We start from the raw sequence: 23,892 nt of genomic DNA on the forward strand, positions 1-23,892 counted from the left end.
ATTCCTCCTGAAAAATCCAATGTTAAGACATTTTCATTGGGCCGGCCCAGTAGCACAGTGGTTAAATGCGCACGTTCTGCTTCGGCGGCCTGGGATTCGCCGGTTCAGATCCCAGGTGGGGACATGGCACTGCTTGGCAAGCCATGCTGTGGTAGGCATCCCACATATAGAGGAAGATGGACACGGATGTTAGCTCAGGGCCAGTCTTCCTCAGCAAAAAGAGGAGGACTGGCAGCAGATGTTAGCTCAGGGCTAATCTTCCTCAAAAAAAAAAAAATTTTCACGATAATGGAAATGATTCTTGTGTTTAATCAAATTTCTCCGGTCAAGAGTATGAAACTAATCATGAAGCTCTAATTTATAGGACACATTGTTAGAGCTATCATCCTGCACCTAGCTTGGATGTTATACTTTTTATTTTTTTTAGTGATTATTACAGACATACTACACGATTCTAACTTATCAAACACTGAAGTTAATCAAAATATGCTTACCCTTTTATGCAGATAGTACCATAACTTTTGATCATTAATTCCTTTTAGTTCCCTCCCTGGCTGCTTTTAAGATTCTTCGTTTTATTACTGATGTGCTGCATACTCACTATGATGTAGCTCAGTGTGGATTTCTCTTTATTTACTCTGTTTGGGACACATTGGACTTTTTGTTTTTTTAAGTATTTTCTTTCTTTCTTTTTTTTTTTTTAAAGATTTTATTTTTCTTTTTTCTCCCCCAAGCCCGCCAGTACATAGCTATGTATTTTCAGTTGTGGGTCCTTCTAGTTGTGGCATGCAGGATGCCACCTCAGCATGACTTGATGAGTGGTGCCATGTCCGTGCCCAGGATCCAAACCAGCGAAACCCTGGGCTGCCAATGCGGAGCCTGTGAACTTAACCACTGGGCCATGGGCCGGCCCCCATTAGACTTCTTAAATCTGTATTTTAGTGACTTATTAGTTCTGGATCATTCTCAACCAGTATCTGTTCAAATGCTGGCTTTTCCTTATTCTTTCTCCTTTCCTTCAGATTCCAATTCAATGTATTTTCCAGTTTCTTACTCTATCCTCCATGTCCCATCTCTCTATTATTTTTTTTAAATCTCATTGCTCCATTCTGGATTTCTTTTGACTTATCTTTTAGTTTACTAATTTACTTTCAATTTTGTGTAGTGTTATTAAACCCATACAATGAGTTTTAAGTTTTGATTATTAAATTTTTCATGTGTAGAAAGTCTGTTGGTTCTTTTTCAAATATGCTAGATTATTTTGGTCTCTTGTTCCCTGCATATTTACAAGCTTGTCTCTTATTTCTTTAAAAACAGTAAATATGAGGTCCATGTCTAGAATTCTGAAGACCCGCAGGTCTATTTATATTGTCTTTTGTTTCTGCTGGCTCTCATTCATGATGCCTTGCTTACTTCTGTGCTGTTTTATTGTCTTTGAACACTTATTTGAAACCTGGGATGAAGGCAACTTCCTCAAGAGAATATTTGTGTTGGCTTCTATAACATGACTAGAGTCCTACCATTTAATTTCAAACCAAGTTCAAGGCTTAAGGGTCTCTGGATTCTGTATTCCTCAAGTTTTTAAATTGCACTCTATCTCTGTGTTCTCATCTATAAAATGAAAATAATAACAGTACATATCCTACAGGTAAGTACTTAGTGGTAAGGTGCAAAATGCTTAGCATATAATGCTCAATGATTGACAGCTATTATCACTATGTCACTTAGTGAGTTTTCCCCAATTTGTCTTAATGTCACAGAATATTAGAAATATACCAGTTAACTCAGAAATAGGCAGAAACTAAATAATCACTGGTTAAGCAAAGTGTAGAACTGAGACATTTTGCATTAGCAATCAGCAGAGCAAAGCAGTCACCACCATGGGCTTTGAAATCAAAAAGAACTAGGTTAAACTCTCTTTACAACCTAGATAAGCTACTTAACCTCTTCAGGCCCTAGAATCTTCATTTGTAAAGTAGGAATAGTTGTACTACCTGAGAGCTTATTCTGAATTGTAAATGAAATTCTATGATGCATTTAATATTTAAATAAAAGGTAGACACTTCCTAGGTAGTGATGACAAAGATGAAACCATTAAAATCATTTTGGCAATTCATGTAAAAGTGGAAAGGCATTAGAATGAGTCTCAATTCTAATACTCTAAACTTTCTGTGAGGATAAAGGACTATTTTAGAATTTGCTTGATATAGATATATTTACCAAATAAATTTACTAAGATATGTTTGTGGTATTCATTCAGCATTTTAAGCCTATTACACGCCAGGCTCTGCTGGGTGTCTGAAGTATAAAGATCAATGTCTCTGAATAGTTAGTAGTAGACGACTCAGATGTTCGATCAAATAAGTAGAATGCAGTGTGAGCAATGAGATATTAGAGCCATATACAAAGTACTAGGAAAGCACAGATTTCACAGACAAGATGTTTAACGTAAGCAGAGAAGATGTTCGCCAACGGGAATGGAAGGTTGAGCTGCATAACATGGGATAATTGCTGTATTTGGGAAAGAGCAAACAGAGCTGAAGCAAAACTTATGTTTACAGAGTAAGTGGCAGAGGTCACTTGAAAGATAATTTGAAGCCATTTTGTGCAAGTCTACATGTGCTATGTTTAGGGATTTGGACTTTTACTCCATGGATACTGGGAAGCCACTGAAATGTTATATGGCCTAAATACAATGACAGGATCAGATTTCTACTTTTAGGGGAGTTAACGGACATTAGTACACAAGAAGGACTAGTTAGAGTGAAGAATGGAGGCAGCCAGTCAGATTATCACAATAATCGAAATGAGACAATGCATAGATAAAAAACACAATCGTTAAATGCTTCACTATGAAATAGGTTTTCTCTCCCAATGCCTTGGGAGAATGTTCTTTGAATTCAGAATAACTCCTTCTCAGATTTTCTATTGGTTCCTAAATGTGAAAAATGCATTGTTATTACTTATATAGATAAAAACTTATTTGTTGTTAGTGCCATGGAGTCGATTCTAGCTCCCAGCGATCCAGTGAACAGCAGAGCAGAACTCTGCCTGGTCTTTCTGCACCATCCTCTCACCTTCCGACGCTGTATCAGACAATGCTCTGCTGCTATTCATAGGGTTTTCATGACCAATTTTTTCGGAAGTGGGTAGCCAGGTCCTTCTTCCTAGTCTGTCTAGTCTGGAAGCTCCGCTGAAATCCGTCCACCATGGGTGACCCTGCTGGTATTTGAAATACTGGTGGCATAGCTTTCAGCATCAGAAGAACACGCAGCCGCCACAGTATGACAACTGACAGACAGTTGGTGAGCTTCCCTGACTGGAAACCAACCCAGGTGGCGGTGGTGAGAGCACTGAGTCTTAACCACTAGACCACCAGGGCTGGCTAAAAATGTATTAGATTTCTCTTAAGATATTTCAGGGAAAAATGAAGTCTAAATTAGCATCCTTTTGAAAATCATGTGCAAAAAAAATCCATTTTATTATAACCTAAGGTAAATATAAAAGTTATTTATAAAGAGAATCATCTTCCCTTTTTAGAAAAGAACACCAGTCCTTTGTGACCAGGGGCAGGGGTGAAAACAATAGTCAGCTAAGATGAAAACCCTACTGTAGTGAAAAACTCAAAATCCTGACTTAACCAGTCTAAGAAAATGCCAGTAAGGCTTATCAGAAAAGAGTGACTTGGAATAAAAGCATAAAGAATTGAGTCCCTAGCCCTTTCCAGTCCATCCATCCTGCTGCTCAAACACTCTTGGTTAAAGAGTGAGCAGCTCTCTCATCTCTTCCCCTTAAAAACAACCAAATAGCTCTTGATTCAATTCCTCCTTGTAACAGGGATTTTATTTGTATATTGGTGACTGAGTTGGGTATTTATTAAGGAAACTGATAACGAAAAAGAATTTAACATAGCTTATATTTTTAATGTTTTCCAATATGTCTAAATTTAAGTAATTTCACGGGTGTCCTGACTTCTTTCCATGAGTAAAATGTTTCTTTAATAAGATATGGTCTATGTACACAGGCGGAGTGAATTAGCTCCTGCCTCCCAGTTGCTGAGAAAATGAACTGCTTAAGATTAGAGTCATCTTCTTTATTGCAAGGTATTCCTGACAACCCACACTGAAATTATACAAGATTAACTCTATTAACACCATTTCCCATTCTTTAAAATAGTAGCTTTCTAGAAAGCAGCATTTAAACTGAATAAGTTCAAAGCATATTTTCAGAGGGGATCTCAAAATGCTTACAAATGCTAATGGAAGTATTATTTAAGGATTCAGAATGAGGTGCTGAGAGGTCAAGCATCATATTATTGGTCATACAGTGAGCCATACGTGAAATGGAAAGAAACTGCTTGTTTTTCTCTTTGTCATTTAGTCTGCATATTTTTTTGGCAGATGGCATTTCAAATCACATGATGTCTTAAAGGATATAACACTGTTAATCTCTCAAAGGTAGGGATGTTATCTGATATATCTTTGTCTTTCCCCATAGCATCTTACAGAATGCCTTTAACTTAGGGGCACTCAAATATTTGATTATTATGTTAGATATTTGGCATTGCTTTGTGGCCTATCAAAAATATGTAAAGCAGAAGGGCTTAGGAAAAATAGATTAAGGCAGTACCATAAGACATCAAGCTATCTCTAAGACAGAATCTTTCTGAATCTGAAAGCAAAACCCACAGCACAGGCACTAAACTTTAAGCTTATTAGTGTTATTAAAATGTACAGAGCATAAATTTCTCTCTCTGGAAATATGTTGGCATGAGCCACCAGAACCATTCTGAAAAAATGCAATCAGAATCCATCAATTCCCTTTTACCCTCTCTGAACCTCAAGTATCCTTCAAGGTTTCTAATTGCAAAAATTAACACACAAATATATTCTTCTTTAAAAATCCAAACATTTCATGGGGCTGGCCCCATGGCCCAGTGGTTAAGTTCGCGTGCTCTGCTGCAGGCGGCCCAGTGTTTCGTTGGTTCGAATCCTGGGCCCGGACATGGCACTGCTCATCAAACCACTGAGACAGCGTCCCACATGCCACAACTAGAAGGACCCACAACGAAGAATATACAACTATGTACCGGGGGGCTTTGGAGAGAAAAAGGAAAAAAAATAAAATCTTTAAAAATCCAAACATTTCAGAAGTAAATAGAAAAAAAAAAGTCCTAATTTCCTTACTCTTCATATCTTTCCCCAACCTCTCTTCCTATACTTACATTATTGCAAGAAAGCTCTGAATTGTTATACAGGGCTTCATTTTCTTTTTGGTCTCTTTTTTTTTTTAATTAAAAAAAAATTTTAACTCTTCTTCTTTTCCCCAAAGCCCCCCAGTACATGGTTGTATATTCTAGTTGTAGGTCCTTATGGTTGTGCTGTGTGGGACATCACCTCAGCATGGCCTGATGAGCGGTGCCATGTCTGCACCCAAGATGCAAACCCGCAAAACCCTGGGCCACCGAAGCAGAGCGTGTGAACTTAACCGCTTGGTCATGGGCAGGCCCCTCTTTTTGGTCTCTTAATGGTAGCTCCCAGGTGGAAAATATTGAGGAACACTGACCTAGATAGTTTTTAAAGATCTTTATTTGAATGAACTGTTGAATTCTCAGATTTAGAAATAGTTGTTTCCACTTACAAAAAAAATAACAAATCTGAAAGTGTGCTGAATTATAATTACTTTATGCTAAGACAGAGTCAAACTGTTGAATTCTCAGATTTAGAAATAGTTGTTTCCACTTACAAAAAAAATAACAAATCTGAAAGTGTGCTGAATTATAATTACTTTATGCTAAGACAGAGTCAGATCTCAAGAGAAAGTCATTAATTATTCAACTGTAAAACTTTCATCAGAGAGCACAGTAATGTAATATTAACTCTAATAACACTAGCTGACATTTATTGAGAATTTACTAGGTGCTAGACACTGCTTTTAATGTTTCATAACATTTTCTAAAATAAAGTCCCTATCAGTGAAATTTCAAGATATGGCATGTGATCGATAGTACCGGTATTCATACTATCTTGAATTTGTATGTTTCTCATTATTTTGTTTGACTCAATACCGTCCTGGACTGAAAAATGATTACTAACATTACTTCAAACCTGAGAACACCACAAGAGAAAAATTCAGTGGGTGAATAAAGTCACACACGAACACAGTGGTGGAGCCCTTCTCTGAATTCAGGGACTCTCAGCTATACCAGTATTTCCCAAACTTCAACCATTGATGTATTGCTGTCATAATTACTGCATTATCTATATTAGTATTTCCTTAATATATTTAAATTCATTCCCTCTTTTTAAAATTAAATTTATTTGTTAAAAAAAATTATATCATCATGTAAGTGGAAAACCAGGATTATGTGCCATAAATAAAAGGTAGCTGGAAAAATAAATTCAATAAAGCAAAGCAATCTTATTAAATTCTAGTTAGATATTGTTGCCTGCTGGTATTCCTGAGCCTGAGGACTGCTTTGTCTGTTAAAAAGGTAAATCAGCAAGCGTTGGATGTAAACTAGTATCAATCAGCTTTCTCTGTCTTAAACAGAATGATTGATTAAAGGATTGAAAGAGAACTGAAAAAGGAGCAACTTTCTCACTGTACTTTTCAATGATATTTAATATTGTACCAGCTCCCCTCTAAAATAACTTCCTATGACCTATAATGATTTTGCATATCATTGTGATACAAATCCCAAAATATTCTAGGAAATATCCCAAAATAAGTTGGGAATTTCCTGAAGGATCCCCTTTACTTTTGTTTTGGTCTCAGAATCTCAAAAGGAATCTTATTTTTCTCAAGATATGTTCCAATGTACCTATTAATCAGTGGCAAGTAACGTCAAGTTGGCAAAAATGGAAGTTATTAACTAAAAAACTTGCTTTCAGAAGATAAATATTGGTAGATAAAAACACTACTGATCCAGGAAACATAATCAAGTTCAACCACGTACTATCTTCTTTGACCCTGAATAGGTCAATAAACCATTCAGATATTTTCTTATCTGCAAATACTACCTACCTACAGGGAGGGCATATGGATTAAAATCAGAGAAGTGGAAGTGCCCAGCACATCAGACAATAAAATGTTACCTAGATCAAAAGGTGCATATGACTTTCAGTTTATTACAATTCACAAAAATCTAAGTGCTTTTATCTTAATAAGAAGACCTCAATTTGTTTTACCTTGGTGATCCTGAGGCACTACTCCTTAGTTTCAAATGCAACCTTGAAAATTAAAACTAATCCAAAGATTATCCTTCTTAAGGCCTGAAATGTCTGCAGAAAAACTACAAGAACCTAGGTGACTGGTCATCATTTGGTCCCAAGCATATTAAAGTCCTTAAACTGAAAAAAATAAAAAATTAACATGGTAAATATTATTGGTATATAAAACAATTTTCCACATGAACAGTATCTGAATCCATTTTATGGTGACTTGAAATAAGTTTAGGGACCCTTTCTTTACAAATGGCCAAAGTATTAAATTAAATAAATAAATAAATAAACTATCTGAACTTTTAGCACCATCTGCAGGCCAAAAAAATTAATATCAATGACAGCCCATTTTAATGCTTTCATATTTTCTAAATGCTCAACATTTTTTTAAAAACTAGGATTTAATAATTTACATCATTAATTTTCTGATTACACTTACAGGATATAACTCATATGAAATAAAGTTAAAACATTTTTTCTAAAAATTGTTTACTAAATACAGGATCATTTCATTTTCAATAAACATTAAAACAATAAAGATAATTTGAAAAACCAATGGTATTACAATCTCCAATTTTTGTGTCCTGAGATGTACTTACTATTAAAATATATAATGACAAAAAAGGAACTTTTTAATATTAAAAAAATCCAAAAAGCCTATCATCTTAGTAGAATGGCATTTTCTCTTTTTCTCCTCCCTCTCAAACTGGCATCTGTGGATATTTATTTAACAATAACTAAGTGCCAGGCACTTTTCTAAGCCGCTTTGCATATATTAACTCAGCAAGTCCTCACAATAATCCTACAAGCCAGGTATATTATCATCCCCATTTTATACATGTTGAAACTGAAGCACACAAAGCTTAAATAACTTCTCCAAAGCCACACTGCTGTGGCAGTCAAGCGGAAGTTTGTCCCAAATATCTGTGCTTTTAATCACTATGTTAAGTGTCTCCCATCTGTAAAAGCTGCCTGCATATATACACTGCATCTGTAATATGTATGTCCTACTCTAGAGGGGCAACATTTTCTCACCTAGGATTTCTCATACCCGAAAACTTCATCACCATTTTTAACAACTACATGTTTGCCCTCAAGTTGACACATCTCATTTCACTTACTTTAATGGTGGACTTTCAAACTATTTCTAATTTCTTTCAGGAAGCAAATTTTGCATTGTATAAAGCTTTTTTCCTTTTTTGAATTTTATTTTATTACGCTAACATATTCAAAATGACTTGACTGACTTAAGTATATAAAAGTGCCACATTACTGATACAGAATGCTCTACAGTGCTTTTTAAATGTCATCATTATATAATGCTACCAGTAATGAAAGAATGCTCAGGTCTTCCCAATCACCATATACCATTTCCCCCCAAAATTTAACTGATATAAAATGGTTAAGGATGATTTATGATGTGGGATAGTTAAACCAACAAATAGTTAAATTTTCAAATGGCAAAATGTTTTCTTCCTCTAGCAACATAAAAGGTGGCAATAATCCTATTATTTGTTGCTTTTGAGGTTGGTGCTATCTTCATTCTATAAGTGAGCCTCAGAAAGAGTCAATAACATACCCAAAGTCACTAGTACCCGTCAGAGCTGGAGTCTGAGCTCAGATCTGTCACTCTAAAATCTGTGTTTTAGATAACAGAAAAAAAAAAAAACAACAAAAAGTCAAGAGTGAATGTATGTCGAGATAAAGAAATTGTATGAAAAAGTTTATTTCAATCTTCATGGACAATTATTTATCTCATAAAGGGGTAAACTACCCTGGGGTAGCTATCATAAACAGAGAAACTGTATTTCCCTGATGTATTGTTGTGATTAATAATTTCAAAAATAGGAAAGAATGACAACAATAATTAACAAAATACTTCATCTATCTTTCTCCCAACCATATGCATTCATTACTACCAAGTTTCATCTACATTCTAAGTGAGGAGTTAGAGGATATAAACATTACTCCAAAGAATTTTTTCTTATATGTTATCTTGCAGTATTATAGGCTAATAGTCTAAAATGACTGTAACTTTTATAGCACAGAATAAAAGTCACTGAAACATTAGATAATACAAAGAACACAGGCTTCAGAGTCTTAAATTCAGACCCTGCCACTTACTGGCTATATGTTCTCTGGAACGTTAGCATCAAATTCCTACTTCGTCAAGATGTTGCGTAATTAAAGGAGTAACATTTATAGAGCTCCTAGAACATGGTAGTTGTTCAAAAAATTTTAGTTGCCTTTCCTTTCAAGAGTGACATATATACGATTCTATCAAGGGTATTGGTTTTAAAAATCATGCTTCATTATCTCCCTTAGACAAATCGTAGCATAACATGAAGCATCAAGATCAAAAGAGATCAAAAGAGACAAAGCTGCTTCATGGATGTGGGAACCTTCTGTTTTGACATCAGTATTCTGTTCTTCCATTAGTTGGTATGAGAGATTATGGGGATGTTTCAAAATCTGTCTATAACACCCTGGAACATTCAGTTTCAGAGTAGGTACTTTAAACCTGTATGTCTGTAGTCCATCTCTGCTAAGTATTTCCTGGTACCACTGCCCTACTTTGTTCTTTGGGTACTGAATATTGTATCCAAGCACGGGAAGAACAACCTGTGCAAGAGAAGGGAAAAAGAGACGCATGAGACAGCCTTCAGAAAAATATATTTATAGAGGTTGTACTTTAAATTTACTTTTATGACTGGGACCTGGATCTGTAAAAACAGTCTTGGGACATAAACATTACAATCAGCCTAAAACATGCTATTGAATACTACACTACTTTGATTATTTTTAATCCTAACAGGCAAAGAAAAGAGTTAACTAAAATCAAGAAGGAGTCATAATAACCAAGGTAACCAACTCAAGTCAGATATTATTAGACAAACTTCTATTAATGCAGAGGAGAGGGAACAGAAGTTTTGGTACACTTAGTTAGCCAAGAAAGACTTAATCTCTATGCAGTCATACAATCCTAAGAGCATATTCTTTCTATAATACAAAGAACAGCGCTTACTGCTCCATCAATAACTGATATTTTGGTTGATAATTTTACATTCTTCTTACTTATTTAAAAACATGAAAGCAAATAAGAGGCAACAAAAACAATGTTTATTTTCTCAGCTGCTTATGTGTAAACATTTTGTGGGCTTCTCCTCCTTCGCTGATGAGTTCTAGACTTTTTTCTTGAACAGTACCAAAAGGTGGTCAGAAAAAGGAACAAGGTAAAAACTCAAATATACACAACATGAATGAATTTCAAATTCATTATGCTAATTGGAAGCCAGACACAGAAGGCCATATACTATATGATTCCATTTATATGACATTCTTTCAAAGGCAAAACCACAGGGACAGGAAATAAACGAGTCGTTGCCAGGGCCTGGGGCTGGGGGGCTGACTACAAAGGGGGAAGGGAAACTGAGGGGAAAGATGAAACTGTCCTTTATCTTGATTTTTGTGGTGGTCATATGACTATATACATTTATCAAAATTCATAGAACTATAAACTAAGAAAAGTGAATTTTATTGTATATAAATTATACCTGAATTAAAAAGTGGGGGGAAAAAAAGAGGGGGGGACCGGTTAACATTTTGTCTTTGAGGCATAATGTCTACATTTAGATCTAAGTGATCCTAATTTTTAAGCAAATTTACCTGATGTATTGCATATGAATTAGCTGATTCCTCTTCTTCAGTTACTAGATGAACCTATTTTGTAAAAACATGAGAATATGCATGATTCCCAAATGTTTCAAATTCCTTCAATTTCCCTAACTCTGTTATGTATAATTTGACTCCTACGCTGAATATACATAAATCCAAACAAGATCTCTTCATCACTTGTTTCTAGAAAAGTAGACTAAGGTAAAAGTTACAATGATTCTTCCGGCTTTAACCACTGATCACTGAAGTTGACACACGCGGAGAGAACGGTGGGCAGCTTAACGCACTAAGGCAATACTTCCACCTCAATCACCAACAATCTTCTAAATTACAAAGTTGTTCTTTATTATGCTGACTCAAAAACCTGCTTCTGCGAAACCACCCCCCATCCTCAAAAGTTTCAAAATATTCTATGAGAAGTGGTGTTTCTCAAAACATTCTTCATGGAACAGTAATAGGTGTGACTTGTAGAAGGAAAGATAAAGAAGTGCATGGTAATTAAGTTTGAGAAATGTTGCTCTGGGACACCACAGAATAAATAATTCTTACTTCTCTTGCACAGGAAAGCTGAAGTATAAAAGCAGCCGTCATCATTCCACAAGGATAAATAGCATTACCATCCTCTCAAAGTATTCATCATATAATATGGTGGCTAGACCGCCTCTAAATCTGCTTGTTTTCCCCTCAGTTCTCCTCATGCTTATCAATAATGTCCACTCTGTTTTTGTTTCTCATCTGGGGTTTATTTGTTTGTTTACAGGTAAACACCCCTTTTCACTGCTGCACATAGAAATAGACATAAAGCTCCATACGTAATCTGATCAAAATACACGGGACTATGATCTCTTTTGCATCATCACTTCCAGTTTTCTGCCTTGTATAAATTCACAAGCATAGCTACAACACTGTAATTTATGAAAATACTGAACAAACATGGTCAAGTTCAGAAGACTATGTTTTGTCTTTAGGGAACTTCCTCCAGGCTGATATCTATGAATTAATCAACAAACATGCTTTTGCTGTATGGCTGCTCCCCAAATATGAATTCACCTAACTTTTTAATTGTCTAACTCACTTTTCTCTATCTTGCTCACAAAAAAAATTATACGAGAATCTACCAAGTGACTTGAAAGAAAGATACACCTGCTAGCCTAGTAATCCTCTCAAAAAGGGAATCAGATTAGTTTCCTATAATTTTTAACTGTAGAAACACAACATTACATGCCCTATTTACTATTTATTAGAAATCTCATTCTGCCTTTCTCCTTTTCATATTTTATGTTTTGAGCCTCTAAGGCCTACCTTTGCTTTTCTCAGTGCTAACTAATAAAATATTGATTGGTCTTAAAATATATAAAGACATTTTTTGTTGCTTATAAAAGGAAACTGCAAGATATGAAGGAGAAAATGTTTTTTTCTCCTATAGCTCCAAAAAGAAAAACAGATACAATTCTGATCACAAAGCTGTCCTTGCAAATGTTATTTTGAACAAAGAAGTCTGATAAAACGTATTATTTCAGAGATTATTGCTATATCTTGTCAAAGTAACCTCTCAGTCCTGAAAATTTGAATTAGAAATGGCTGACTTACTAAATAATGTGTTGCCCAGGAAATATTTAAATGGATATATATTTTCTAGAAGTGTTAAAAAAAAAACGTGATTTTTCATTATTTATTAAAGAGGATCACTGACATCTCTTCTTCCACTCACGTGAGATACAATAAAACCTACGATGCTGCTAGATTTCTCTTTACACAGTTTCAAAGTCTGTCTCAGTCAAACGACCATTCTTAGTGATTTATGCTCCTAGTGATCCCTTTCTTGTCTAAATATTCATAAGCCATCCATTTAATGAAATAGTAAAGCAGACATATGTTGTTCTGGCTGCACTCCCTCTTTTCCGGGAGTAGCCCCCCATTTTCCAGGGAGCTTCCAGTTCTCAAATGTGGTCTGGGTGGGATAGTTCCAGGAAGGAATCCTTGGAACACAGGCTTAGCCAATCACATACTCCAGTCCACAGTAATTGGTGTGAGGACATGTGACACAAGTCAAGCCAGTTCTAGCCACTGAGACTCAATTCCATGGCTTTCGTTGAAACTTTTGGGAAAGAAAAGCCCTCTCTTCTGGAGACGTTGTGAGAAATACGCTTGGAGCTGCTAATAACCATCTTGCCAGCAAATGAATAAGCCAGACTGAGAAGAGATCTAACACAGAAGAAAGCAGAGCTGAAAGATGAAGAAAATGAGATGGATGATGTCGGACACTGCATAAGCCCCTGGAACCGGCTGGGCCCGAATGGATCACAGACTTTCAGTTACGAAGGCCAACAAACTGCTGACTGCTTTTCCTTAAGTTAGTCTGAGATAAAGGTTTCCATTACTTGAAACCAAAAAACCCTCAATTTATACATCTAGAACTCTGTGATTAATTAGATAAAGCTCCCTTTATGCACATTTCAGAGTCTATTTTTCTCCACTTTTGAAAAACTGGGCCATGTTCCATCTCTAGATGTTCACACCTTTTCCATACTCCATGATTTCTCTAGTAGAAAGCAGTTTGGGTCAGGAGTCAGACAACTGGGTCTTTTTAATTCTGCTACCTGTGTCACTTAATCTGTTTCCTCTCCAATGTGGGTCTCAATTTTCATTTCCATAAAATAGGAGTTAGAAAAGTGGGTCTCTAAAATCCTTTTCTCCTCTAAAATTCAATGACTTCATTATGTTGTATATGAAAGCACTACTCAAATCTCTTCCTCTAATTTTTAAAACATATTTGTGAGATTGACTTAAGATAACATTGGAGAATAATAGTTTGTTCTTTTTGCATTACAATACTGTAAAATGAATTTCCTTGCATAATTTATGGAATTCAATTTCATTATTTGGTTCAAACCCACACAGATTAAAACACTAGAAAAATACTAGGTGGATAGGGAGGAAATTGAAGGATCAACTTTTGTAATATAAATTTTAATTTCATTCATATAAATGCCTCTAAGATACTGCTAAGAGGAAAAAAGCAAGTTGTGAAATCATACTTATATAAAGGAAACATACACCACATTACATGCCCCATATACCATTATTATAAAAGTTTTATTCTTTTTCCTTTTCAAATTTTAAGTCCCTCCTTTTCTCTTCTTGGTGTTAACTAATAGAATAAAATCCACTGTTTTGTGCATTACTTGTACAATTTTTTAAAGAGTGTGTATGTGCCCATCAAGGGACGAATGGATAAAGAAGGTATGGTATTTACACACGATGGACTACTACTCGCCATAAGAAATGATGAAATCCGGCCATTTGTGACAACATGGATGGACCTTGAGGGTATTACGCTGAGTGAAATAAGTCAGAGGGAGAAAGTCAAATACCGTATGATCTCACTCATAAGTAGAAGATAAAAACAACGACAAACAAACACATAGCATTGGAGATTGGATTGGTGGTTACCATAGGGGAAGGGGGGAGGGGGGTGGGCAAAAGGGGTGATTAGGCTCACATGTGAAGGATGGACTATAATTAGTTTTCAGGTGGTGAACATGATGTAATCTACACAGAATTTGAAATCTATTATGATGTACACCCCAAAATAATTAATTAATTAAAAAAAAGAAAAAAAAAGACAAAAGATAGAAGAAGCTATTACTAATTCTTTTCAGAAAGGCCAAATATATTTTGCAGCCATTGTTCTTTCTTACATATTTTGTAGCTATTTTAAATTACATTTATATGACATTTTTCCCTGAAAAAAAAAAGGAAGGTTTACCATCTTTGTACCTTTCACTTCATACCACTATTGTTACTTTTCGATTTACTAACATGTGTTAAGCCTCAGCTGACAGCAGAGTAGAAGCAGGAGATGAGCAAATAAAAGTAAAAATAAATAAATAAATAAAAAGCATGTGTTTAGTTTTACATTATTTCCAAAATAAGAGCTTCTGAAAATTAGCATTCCTGGTGTGGTCACTACTTTTGGAAAACTAACTGATGAAAAGATACTTACTTTACTATTTGGGAAATGCTCGTCATCAACATCTTCATCCAAACAGACCAAATCACCCTCCACTACTCTTGATCCATAGGTTGCAAGTCTGTAAGACACGGCTTCATTCCAAATTTTGCTGCTATATGCATGGACATAGAATATACGCATAGAATGGGGTAAAGAGAACCAGGCCTGGATGCAACCCTCCTCTGTCACGCCAAAGCGATGCAGTGACTCCAGCAATGCTCTCTCCCGAACTTTTAATTCAGGCATCAAAGAAAGTGTGCCTTTAGCATCCTCTGAAATATAGAGAAAATCAGTGAGTCAACGACACTTATTTAAAAAGCCAGTTATAAAGACCTTTACTATAATCTCTAAACAAGAAGCAATGAACTGTACTATCTTGTAAACCTGAATATGAAGATGATGCTCAGCATCAACTGTAAACCTGTACACTTGTAGAGTTTGCTTGTTTTTTCTAATATAGATCATTAATCACATGGTCCATTCACTTTCTCTGCTTTAGAAAAGAATAGCAAAAAGCACAACATTAGTAATTCCTACTTCAAAATGGTGATAAACTAATTCGCAGTTATTCAGAGGACTTTTCAGAAAAGAAAAACAACCCTCTGAGCCTATAGATGTTTAAAGAGCTATTATGGACATTCACATAGAATTTTTTGAATAAGAAAGGTTGGATCCTTCAAGTATACTATTAGGTTTTGCCAGTGAGATGCTTTTTAAAATTAAGATTACTGGACTCCACCACAAAGATGCCTACTCAGTTAGGGCCTTGCAATCGGCCTTTTGATAAATGCATCAGGTTTCTTATGGACACTAAAGTTTAAGAATCATTGCGATAAGAAATTATCTTCTCAGGACTCTACAGTAGATACAAACAAATAAGTCACTTTAAACTTTCTCTAGTATTACTTAGATTACTCATAACAATTTGAAATGCCCACACTGTTTACAGATTGCGGTAAAGCATAAAAATATTTCTTTCCTATGAATAATTACATATATGTAAAATGTACATAATTAAAAATAATGAATGAAGATATTTGAAAACTGATGTCCTTTAATTCAACGGAAGTGAAATTCAGTATGGAGATAGTTGTTGTTAGCGTCATCAGTCAGTTCTGACTTCTAGTGACTCTGTCTGTACAGCGGAGGGGAACCCTGCCTGGTCTTTTTGCGCCATCCTCTCACCCTCTGGCACCATATCAGACAATGCCCCACCGCTATTCATAGGGTTTTCATGGCCAATTTTTTTGGAAATGGGTGTCCAGCTCCTTCTTCCTAGTCTATCTTAGTCTGGAAGCTCTGCTGAAACCTGTTTCCCATGGGTGGCTCTGCCGGTATCTGAAATACCGGTGGCAAAGCTTTCAGCATCACAGCAACATGTGGCTGCCATAGTATGACAACCGACAGATGGGTGGTGTGGTTCCCTGACTGGGAAAGAACCCAGGCTGTGGTGGTGAGAGCCCCGAATCTTAACTGCTACACCACAAGCGCTGGCTATGCACATATATACGTAGTCATATATTTGAATGAATCTAAAACGATATGCTTGCTGTTATTATTATTTAAATACAACTAATATTTATTCAGTATTTAGTATGTGCCAGATACTATTTTAAAAGCATTGTATCTGTTATCTTATTTAAACCTCGTAAGAGTCTTTCAGGTAGCATTATTAGCTTCAATTTACAGATGAAGAAACTAAAACAATGAGGCTAACTTATTAGCAGAAGACCATACAGTTGGAAAGTACTAAAGCTGAGAGTGAAACCCATGGAGACTGACTCTGGAACCCACACTCATAAGCACTTTTCCTTAGTGCTTCCCATTAAGCATTCTAAATGTATATTATCATATTGGCCTAAAGTTTTCAAAATCAACAGTCAGGGCTGAACAGCAACTAAACCAAAAACACGGCACAAAGTATCAGATATAGCAAACATACCTTTATTTATTTTTCAGCCTCCTCTAGTTGTAGTGAATTATACTTCCATCAGTACTAGTTTAGAACTGGGAACTCCTATCACCTCAGAGTTTAGGCCAAGAAAAACTAAGAAACCATCTCTCCCCTCACTCTTACCCCCAAGGAAGGGTTAGAACAGATGAAAGTCCTGGAGATCTGGCCAAAAACGGGAGTGCCTAGGGCATGTAATGATATGATTAAATACACAACATGTTACAATCTGTTCTTTATTACATTTATGTTGCAATGAATGCCCTCCTGCTGACATAACATTTATATTGTGCATCTGTATGGCTGTGTACGGGATAAAGAAACTTTTAAATACCAGTCTGAAGAAAATATTTCTTTGCTCTATTTACAGGATTATCCAAATCTTCTGGTGTAAGAAATAATTTTACAGCCTTCACCTTTAAAAATCAAGCAAACAAACATGTTAAATGAAAATGACAAACTACTTACTTTTTAAAAAAAGATACAAATTCTTAGGCATCTTAAAAGGATAGGGATTTAACAAATGATACCTGAAGATGCAATTTTATTTAATTTATTTATTTATTTTAAAGATTGGCACCTGAGCTAACAACTGTTGCCAATCTTTTTTTTTTCCCTGCTTTTTCTCCACTAATCCCCGCAATGAATAGTTGTGTATCTTACTTGTGGGTCCTTCTAGTTGTGGCATGTGGGATGCTGCTTCAAGGTGGCCTGATGAGCGGTGCCATGTCCACACCCAGGATCTGAACTGGTGAAACCCTGGGCCGCCGAAGTGGAGGGCACAAACTTAACCACTCGGCCATGGGGCCAGCCCTGCAATTTTATTTTTAAACTGTCAAAAATTAAACAGTTGGGCCGGTCTGGTAGTGCAGCAGTTAAGTGCTCATGTTCCGATTCAGCGGCCTGGGGTTTGCCGGTTCGGATCCCAGGTGCAGACATGGCACCGCTCAGAAGGCCATGCTGTGGCAGGCGTCCCACATATAAAGTAGAGGAAGATGGGCATGGATGTTAGCTCATGGTCAGTCTTCCTCAGCAAAAAAAGGAAGATTGGCAGTGGATGTTAGCTCAGGGCTAATCTTCCTCAAAAAAAAAAAAAAATTAAACAGTCAATGTTAAATTTAGGAATAAACCTTGTGTACAAAGCAACCTTATACACAGGTTTAAATATTATGAACTGGAAAAAGTGCTCCCCCATCACTTCCATCATTCTTCTGTCATTTTTTGCCTCTACCATGGAGGTATAAACACAAGCGTGAAGTAATGACATAAATCTCAGACTTAACCAGTGTACAGAACAAAAACAGGGGAAGAAACAAGAATAGGGGAATGGCAAGCCACTAATTTCATTCACATCCTCAAGTCTCAGAATTCTTTGGTCTTAAAAATAATTGCCAAAATCTTTTTAAAAAAATGCTAACTTTAATATTTTCTTTTAAAATCTAAAAGATTAAAAGATGTTCCTTTAAAAAGAAATGGTATCTACTAGTTCCTGTATTTTATCACTGTCTCCAACACTGTGATTTATTTCTAAATATGTGTCTTAGAGTAGGAAAGGATCTTAAGATAGTTCACTCAAACTAACCTCCCACTCAGACTTCTTTTACAGTATTTATTCATTCAAACAAATATTTAAAAAGCTAATTCATCAAACAATTATTAAGCATCTGCCATGTGCTAGGCACTGCACAGTGTACTCGGGATAGAGTGATGAGCAAGAGAGACATGGTCTCTGTTTACTGGAAAAGATTAAACAAGCAAGAAGAATAAAATACAATAAAACTTAAGATGGGGAGTCCAGGAAGCTGCAGGTTCACAAGATAAGGGGAATACACTTTTTCTTGGGGAGTGGGATGAGAATTTAAATTGAGAAATAAGGAACATAAATGCTGGGGAGGGAGTGCTTTAAGCAAAGGACAAAAACTATGCCTCTCTAGCTACGGGGGTCAGCCTCTAAGACCCCCAGTGACCTCCACCACCTGGTACGAATGCCTGGTGCAGTCCTCTCCCCCACAGTCAGGGTTGGTCTGTGTGACCAGTAGAATACAGCAGAAGTGAAGGTATGTCACTTCCGAGATGAAGTTATAAAAGACACTGTGATTTCTGTTGTGGTCTCTCTCTCACTCTTTGGTGCTCTTGGACTCCTCTCTCCAGGGGAAGTCATGCCATGAGTAGCCCTATGGAACGAAACTAAAGCCTCCTGCCAGCAACCATGAGAGTGAGCTTGGAAGCAGGTTCTCCGAGCCGAGTCAAGTCTTCAAAGACCTGGCTGATAGGGTGACTGCAAACGCGTGAGAGACGCTGATGCACAAACGCCAGCTAAGCTGCTCCTAGACTCCTGACCCTCAGAAACAGTGTGATAATAAATGCTTGCTGTTTTGAGCCACTGAGTTTTACGGTAATTTGTTCCACAGCTATAACTGATAATTGATATTCTAGAAAAGTTAAAAAAAAACATTTAGGAGCATGGAATGTGAATTTTGAAAGAGGTGAGAGGGTAGCCATCCAATTTTTGTTTAAATGCTATGAGAAACAGAAATTTCCAGTTTTTGAGAGGTGGAGGCGAGAAGCCCATTCCTTTGGACAATTGTTAGAAAAAAGTCTTTTTTACAGTAGGCTAAAACTCGGCCCCTTGAATTTCTACCCTTGTAAAACCAGAGAATTAACAGTCTAATCATAGTTTTGATCACTTATCTCTGTGGGCCTGACACTATGCTAGGTGCTTTCACAAAAGTTATTTCATTTAATTCTTACAAAAATCTTGTAAAATATATGTCATCTCCATTTTACAGATAAGGAAACCAATGCTTGGAAAAGTGAAGTAAGCTGCCCCATAGGTTATATGACATATTTGACAAATGGTGGAACTCAAGTAGAACACATGCTGCATTCTGCAGACCCCAAACTACTACATTCCTCTTCCATGTGACAAAATTTTAAATATTTTATACATTTACTTCCTCTTCTAGGACATTTTCTAGACTGAAGAAACATTGTTTAGCTAATCATTTCTCATCAACACGGTTTCTAGACACTTTATCATATCAGTTATATTCCATTTGCTAAAATATCTCTTGAAATGTTAAGCCCAGAACCACAAATTCGCAGATGCGGTCTATATCATCAGCTCTCAATGTTGTTTCCATGTGTAAGATGATGCTGGCATGCACAATGCTTCTCACAAGTGCTTTTGCTGTTCCTTTCTCTTTTACTCAAGAAAACATAGCACAGAAACGAGTGAGCATGATACTATTACATGAATAATCTAGCATTTGCTCAAATATATAATTTTTATAGTTTTGTACTTTTCACTATTATGTACACTCCATCCAGTGCAAAAATATGTCTGTATGTATAATATGTAATTATATATATAATTTTAATAATTGGGCAAATGCAGCTTCTTATTTGTAACATACATTTTTAGTTTCATCTAAAATTAGATCTTCATTCAAATTTGCTGTTCCCATTTTTGGTCTCTGGCTTTGGGTGAATTCCTATCTTTTATCTGATCTCATACAGGACTTCTGGAATGCAATCTGTTACCAGGATTCTCAAATCTTCTATTTAGTTCACTAGGAATTTGGTGAGTGTTGGTCAATTCCCCGTCAAGCCTCAAACAAGTATTAAACACATGGAGATCACATGCAGTTTGCTTTCTTATAATGTGAGACCAAGAATACAGAGGCTGCTCAGTAAATGTTCAATGATGTAGTACATGGTATATGTATGAATGCATATATATGCGTTTATATGCTGAGCTAAGAAAGCAAGGAGCTGGCTTATGTAGTAAGTATAACTGATGAACAGAGAAGATCATATTTTTTAAAAATCCATACCATTTCACTCTTCAGCAAAGCCAGTCCGATTTGGTCTGTGTGAACTTTCCTTCCCATCCCAAATCTCTGTGGTCCATAGTAATTCACAAACCCTTTACTCTATAAAGACAAAAAATCAATTAATTAAAAGTATATTGTTATACCTGTGTACCCCCAAAATTCATATGTTGAAATCATAGCCTCCAATGTGATGATAATGGGGACAGCGATGTGGGGAGGTAATTAGGTCATGAGGGTAGAACCCTTATAAGAAAAGGCCATGGAGTTGGCTTACTGTCTTTCTGCCACATGAGAATACAATACGAAGACCATGTTGGCACCCTGATCTCAGGCTTTCAGTCTCCAGAACTAGAAGAAAAAATTTTCTGTTGTTTAAAAGTCACCCAGTTTATGGTTCTCTGTTATAGCCCCGAATTAAGACAAATAAATACAATCATTGTGTGAGAAGATGAAATCAAGTCTTTCTCTTCATATTTATTTTAATAAAAGAATTCTATAATCAGTAATGTACACATTGGGACTAACTGGTCTGAGAAATGCTACACAGTTAGAGAAGAGAAAGGAGAAGAATAAGTGATTAAAAGTTTGAAAATAAGATGAGTGAAAAGGCTTAAAAAAATATATCAACTTTTCATTCACATTACTGAGGGGTTTTCTGGGATGTGGGTTTTCCGTGCTAAAACCAGGAAAGTTCTGGGAAAACAGATGGATTGGTTACCAAGTACTGGATCTGATCTTTCCCCTGAAGCTTTTTCTGATTTTGAGACTCTTCTGCTGTATGGAGTTGCTGGGAATAAGAAACAGAATTATTTTCAAACCCAGCAAGTCCTGGCTCCTTTATATGTAACAGTTCGTTTTCTAGTTATCTCAGTTTCTGAAAGCCTGGGCCAAGACAATGGCATGGCGTCACTCCAGCAGGAACAGAAAATCGAATTTTCCACTGCAACCATGAAAGACATTGGTCAGCATTTAAACATGTTCTCACAAACACACCACCAGGCCCAGATGGTTTCTTGAAAGATAAAATACTCTTCCACATCACTTTAGGAGAGGCGTATACATTTATTCATTCAACAATTACTATTGAGCACCGACTCCAAAACTATTCAATAAAAGATGCTAAGTCAATATGTTATCAACATGGTACAAAAGCAACTGCATCCTCACCTCAAGTCATTCACAAAACTCAATTGCAGATAGAATAAGTACTCCCTATATTAAATCTCATAGTCAAATATTTTTAATTATTTACAGTTTGGAAAAATAACATCAGACAATATACTACACTAACCAGAAGAGTTTTAAGTACCCTTTCAAATTACTTGGGGTTGGATATTACAAAAGGTTTATAGCAAGCAGAACTATAACCCTCTAAAACAAAACTTCAAAGACTTACTTTCGAAAAGGGCTTCTCAACTCCCTTCGCTTATCATGAGAACTAAAGGAAAGTTGGCTAAAACTAAGATTATTCCTACTGGGGATTTTATAATGGGCAGTTGTATATCCATAAGTACCAAATAAAAGGCAATAAATGCTATCAGAGTTTAGAAAAACCCTCTCCCTTTTTTCAGGGATATCTTTTTAATAACAGTTTTCCAGGGGAAAAAAAAGAATTTTAGATGAGTCTAGAACAAAAAGGAAAAAACAACCATAGAAAGAATATACAATCAGAGAATGCCTATACACAGGTAAATGTGCCAGATCTAAAAAAATCTTTAGTTGGAAGATATTGATTAAAAACCAGTTTCTGTTTGTTTGCTTTCCTTCTGAAGAGGCATAAAATTGTGTAAAAACTTCTTTGTGGCCACAAACTTAAGTCAGCGTTTCTCAACATTGGCTGTAAAGCAGAATCACTTAGGGAGTTTTTAAAAGTACTAATGCCTAAGCTGCATCCCCAGATGTTCTCATTCAATTGGTTTGGGAGTAGAGATTGACTGCCAAGACTTGCTAAAAGCACCCAGGTTGAGAATTACTCATCTAGATCAGGGGTGGCAAACTACTAACGGCCCACAAGTCAAATGTGGCGAGACACCTGCTTTGGTAAAGTTTTACTGGAACATGGCCATGCTCATTCCTGTATTGGCTATGGCTGCTCCCTCCCAACAGCAGTAGAGTGGTTGCAACAGAAACGATATGGCTACAAAGCCCAAAATATTTATTATCTGGCCCATTACAGAAAAAAGTTTGCTGACCTATAGTCTAGATGATCAGACTGAAGGCTAGAGTTGTACGTGCATATTTAGATGCCTGGTAAATATTTTAAAACTTACATTAAGTAATTTTCCACTGCAAGACATAATAAAATGCATATGATTTGTCATTTGTATATATTGAAAAAAATTCAAAATCAAATTGAAAAGAAAAAAGATCATGCATAATTCTGAAAAGTAATGTAACTATTTACCAAAGATTTCTGAAAAGAATTACATACTGAAGAAAATTTCCAAAAAAAATTAAAACCTTTTGCCTAAAATACTACTTTATATATGATGGATGCTAAAAATTTTTCTTCTTATTTTTCCCCTTCTCTGGGGAACTCTTTTCTACTTTTTTAATCACCGTAAAATTTTGTTCTTCTAATACAAAAATGCACTAAGAAAATAAAAAATGAGCCAAATGGTCCTACGTCTTATTTTTAAAAATAATTATATACGCACATAACAAGAAAAGGTACAAAAGAAGTTTCCCTTCTTGCCTCAATGTAAAAGATGGACTATAATGATTTTCCTGTAATACTTTATTTTAAAAGTTGAGTTTTCTTACCTTAACATTTTCTATTGCTTCCAAAATTCTCTCTTTCAGGTTTGCAGAATCATTTATTTGGTTTTTTAAATTTCTGATGACAATATCAAAGTGATTTCCTTTAAGCTGACCAAGTCTAAGGGAATCTTCCACAGAGTGAATATTAAACACATTCATTCTTTTCTTTTCAATTTCTTTTTCAATATTTTTCAACCTATAAATGATAAATCATACAGACTGAGTTAAATCTTACATTTGAAGAGTCAGTATAAGGTTTAAATGCCAGTTGTCAGGCAACCACTTATATCAGAATACTAAAACAAAATTTTTTTGGAATATTCCAAAGTTAGTGTTATTTCAACAAATGTGCACTAAAAACTCATTATAATAGGATTATATTAAGAGTAACTTTAAGACCTTGAACATATATTCCTAATACTGTCACTCTAT

The 23,892-nt window shown here is 35.8% G+C and overlaps 1 protein-coding gene across 8 annotated transcripts in view; it reads right to left on the minus strand.

Moving 5' to 3' along the window:
* Nucleotides 1-689: 689 nt before the first annotated feature.
* PUS7L (pseudouridine synthase 7 like) overlaps nt 690-23,892 on the minus strand; it is a 39,810-nt gene continuing 16,607 nt past the window's right edge. For 6 of the 8 annotated variants that reach the window (XM_008514719.2, XM_008514718.2, XM_070621084.1 and 3 more), the window contains 6 exons: nt 23,464-23,656; nt 20,701-20,799; nt 17,199-17,280; nt 14,905-15,185; nt 10,890-10,943; nt 8,920-9,845 (listed from right to left, as the gene is read on the minus strand). In XM_008514719.2, the coding sequence (XP_008512941.2) occupies nt 9,519-9,845; nt 10,890-10,943; nt 14,905-15,185; nt 17,199-17,280; nt 20,701-20,799; nt 23,464-23,656 (1,036 nt within the window). In that variant the 3' untranslated portion in view covers nt 8,920-9,518. Of the gene's footprint in view, nt 5,097-7,110; nt 7,353-8,802; nt 8,862-8,919; nt 9,846-10,889; nt 10,944-14,904; nt 15,186-17,198; nt 17,281-20,700; nt 20,800-23,463; nt 23,657-23,892 lie in introns of those variants that run through there. The other 2 variants (XR_011540382.1, XM_070621083.1) reach the window with 2 other exon arrangements.

Source organism: Equus przewalskii, chromosome 5 (assembly GCF_037783145.1).
Source record: "Equus przewalskii isolate Varuska chromosome 5, EquPr2, whole genome shotgun sequence".
NCBI classification, from domain to species: domain Eukaryota; kingdom Metazoa; phylum Chordata; class Mammalia; order Perissodactyla; family Equidae; genus Equus; species Equus przewalskii.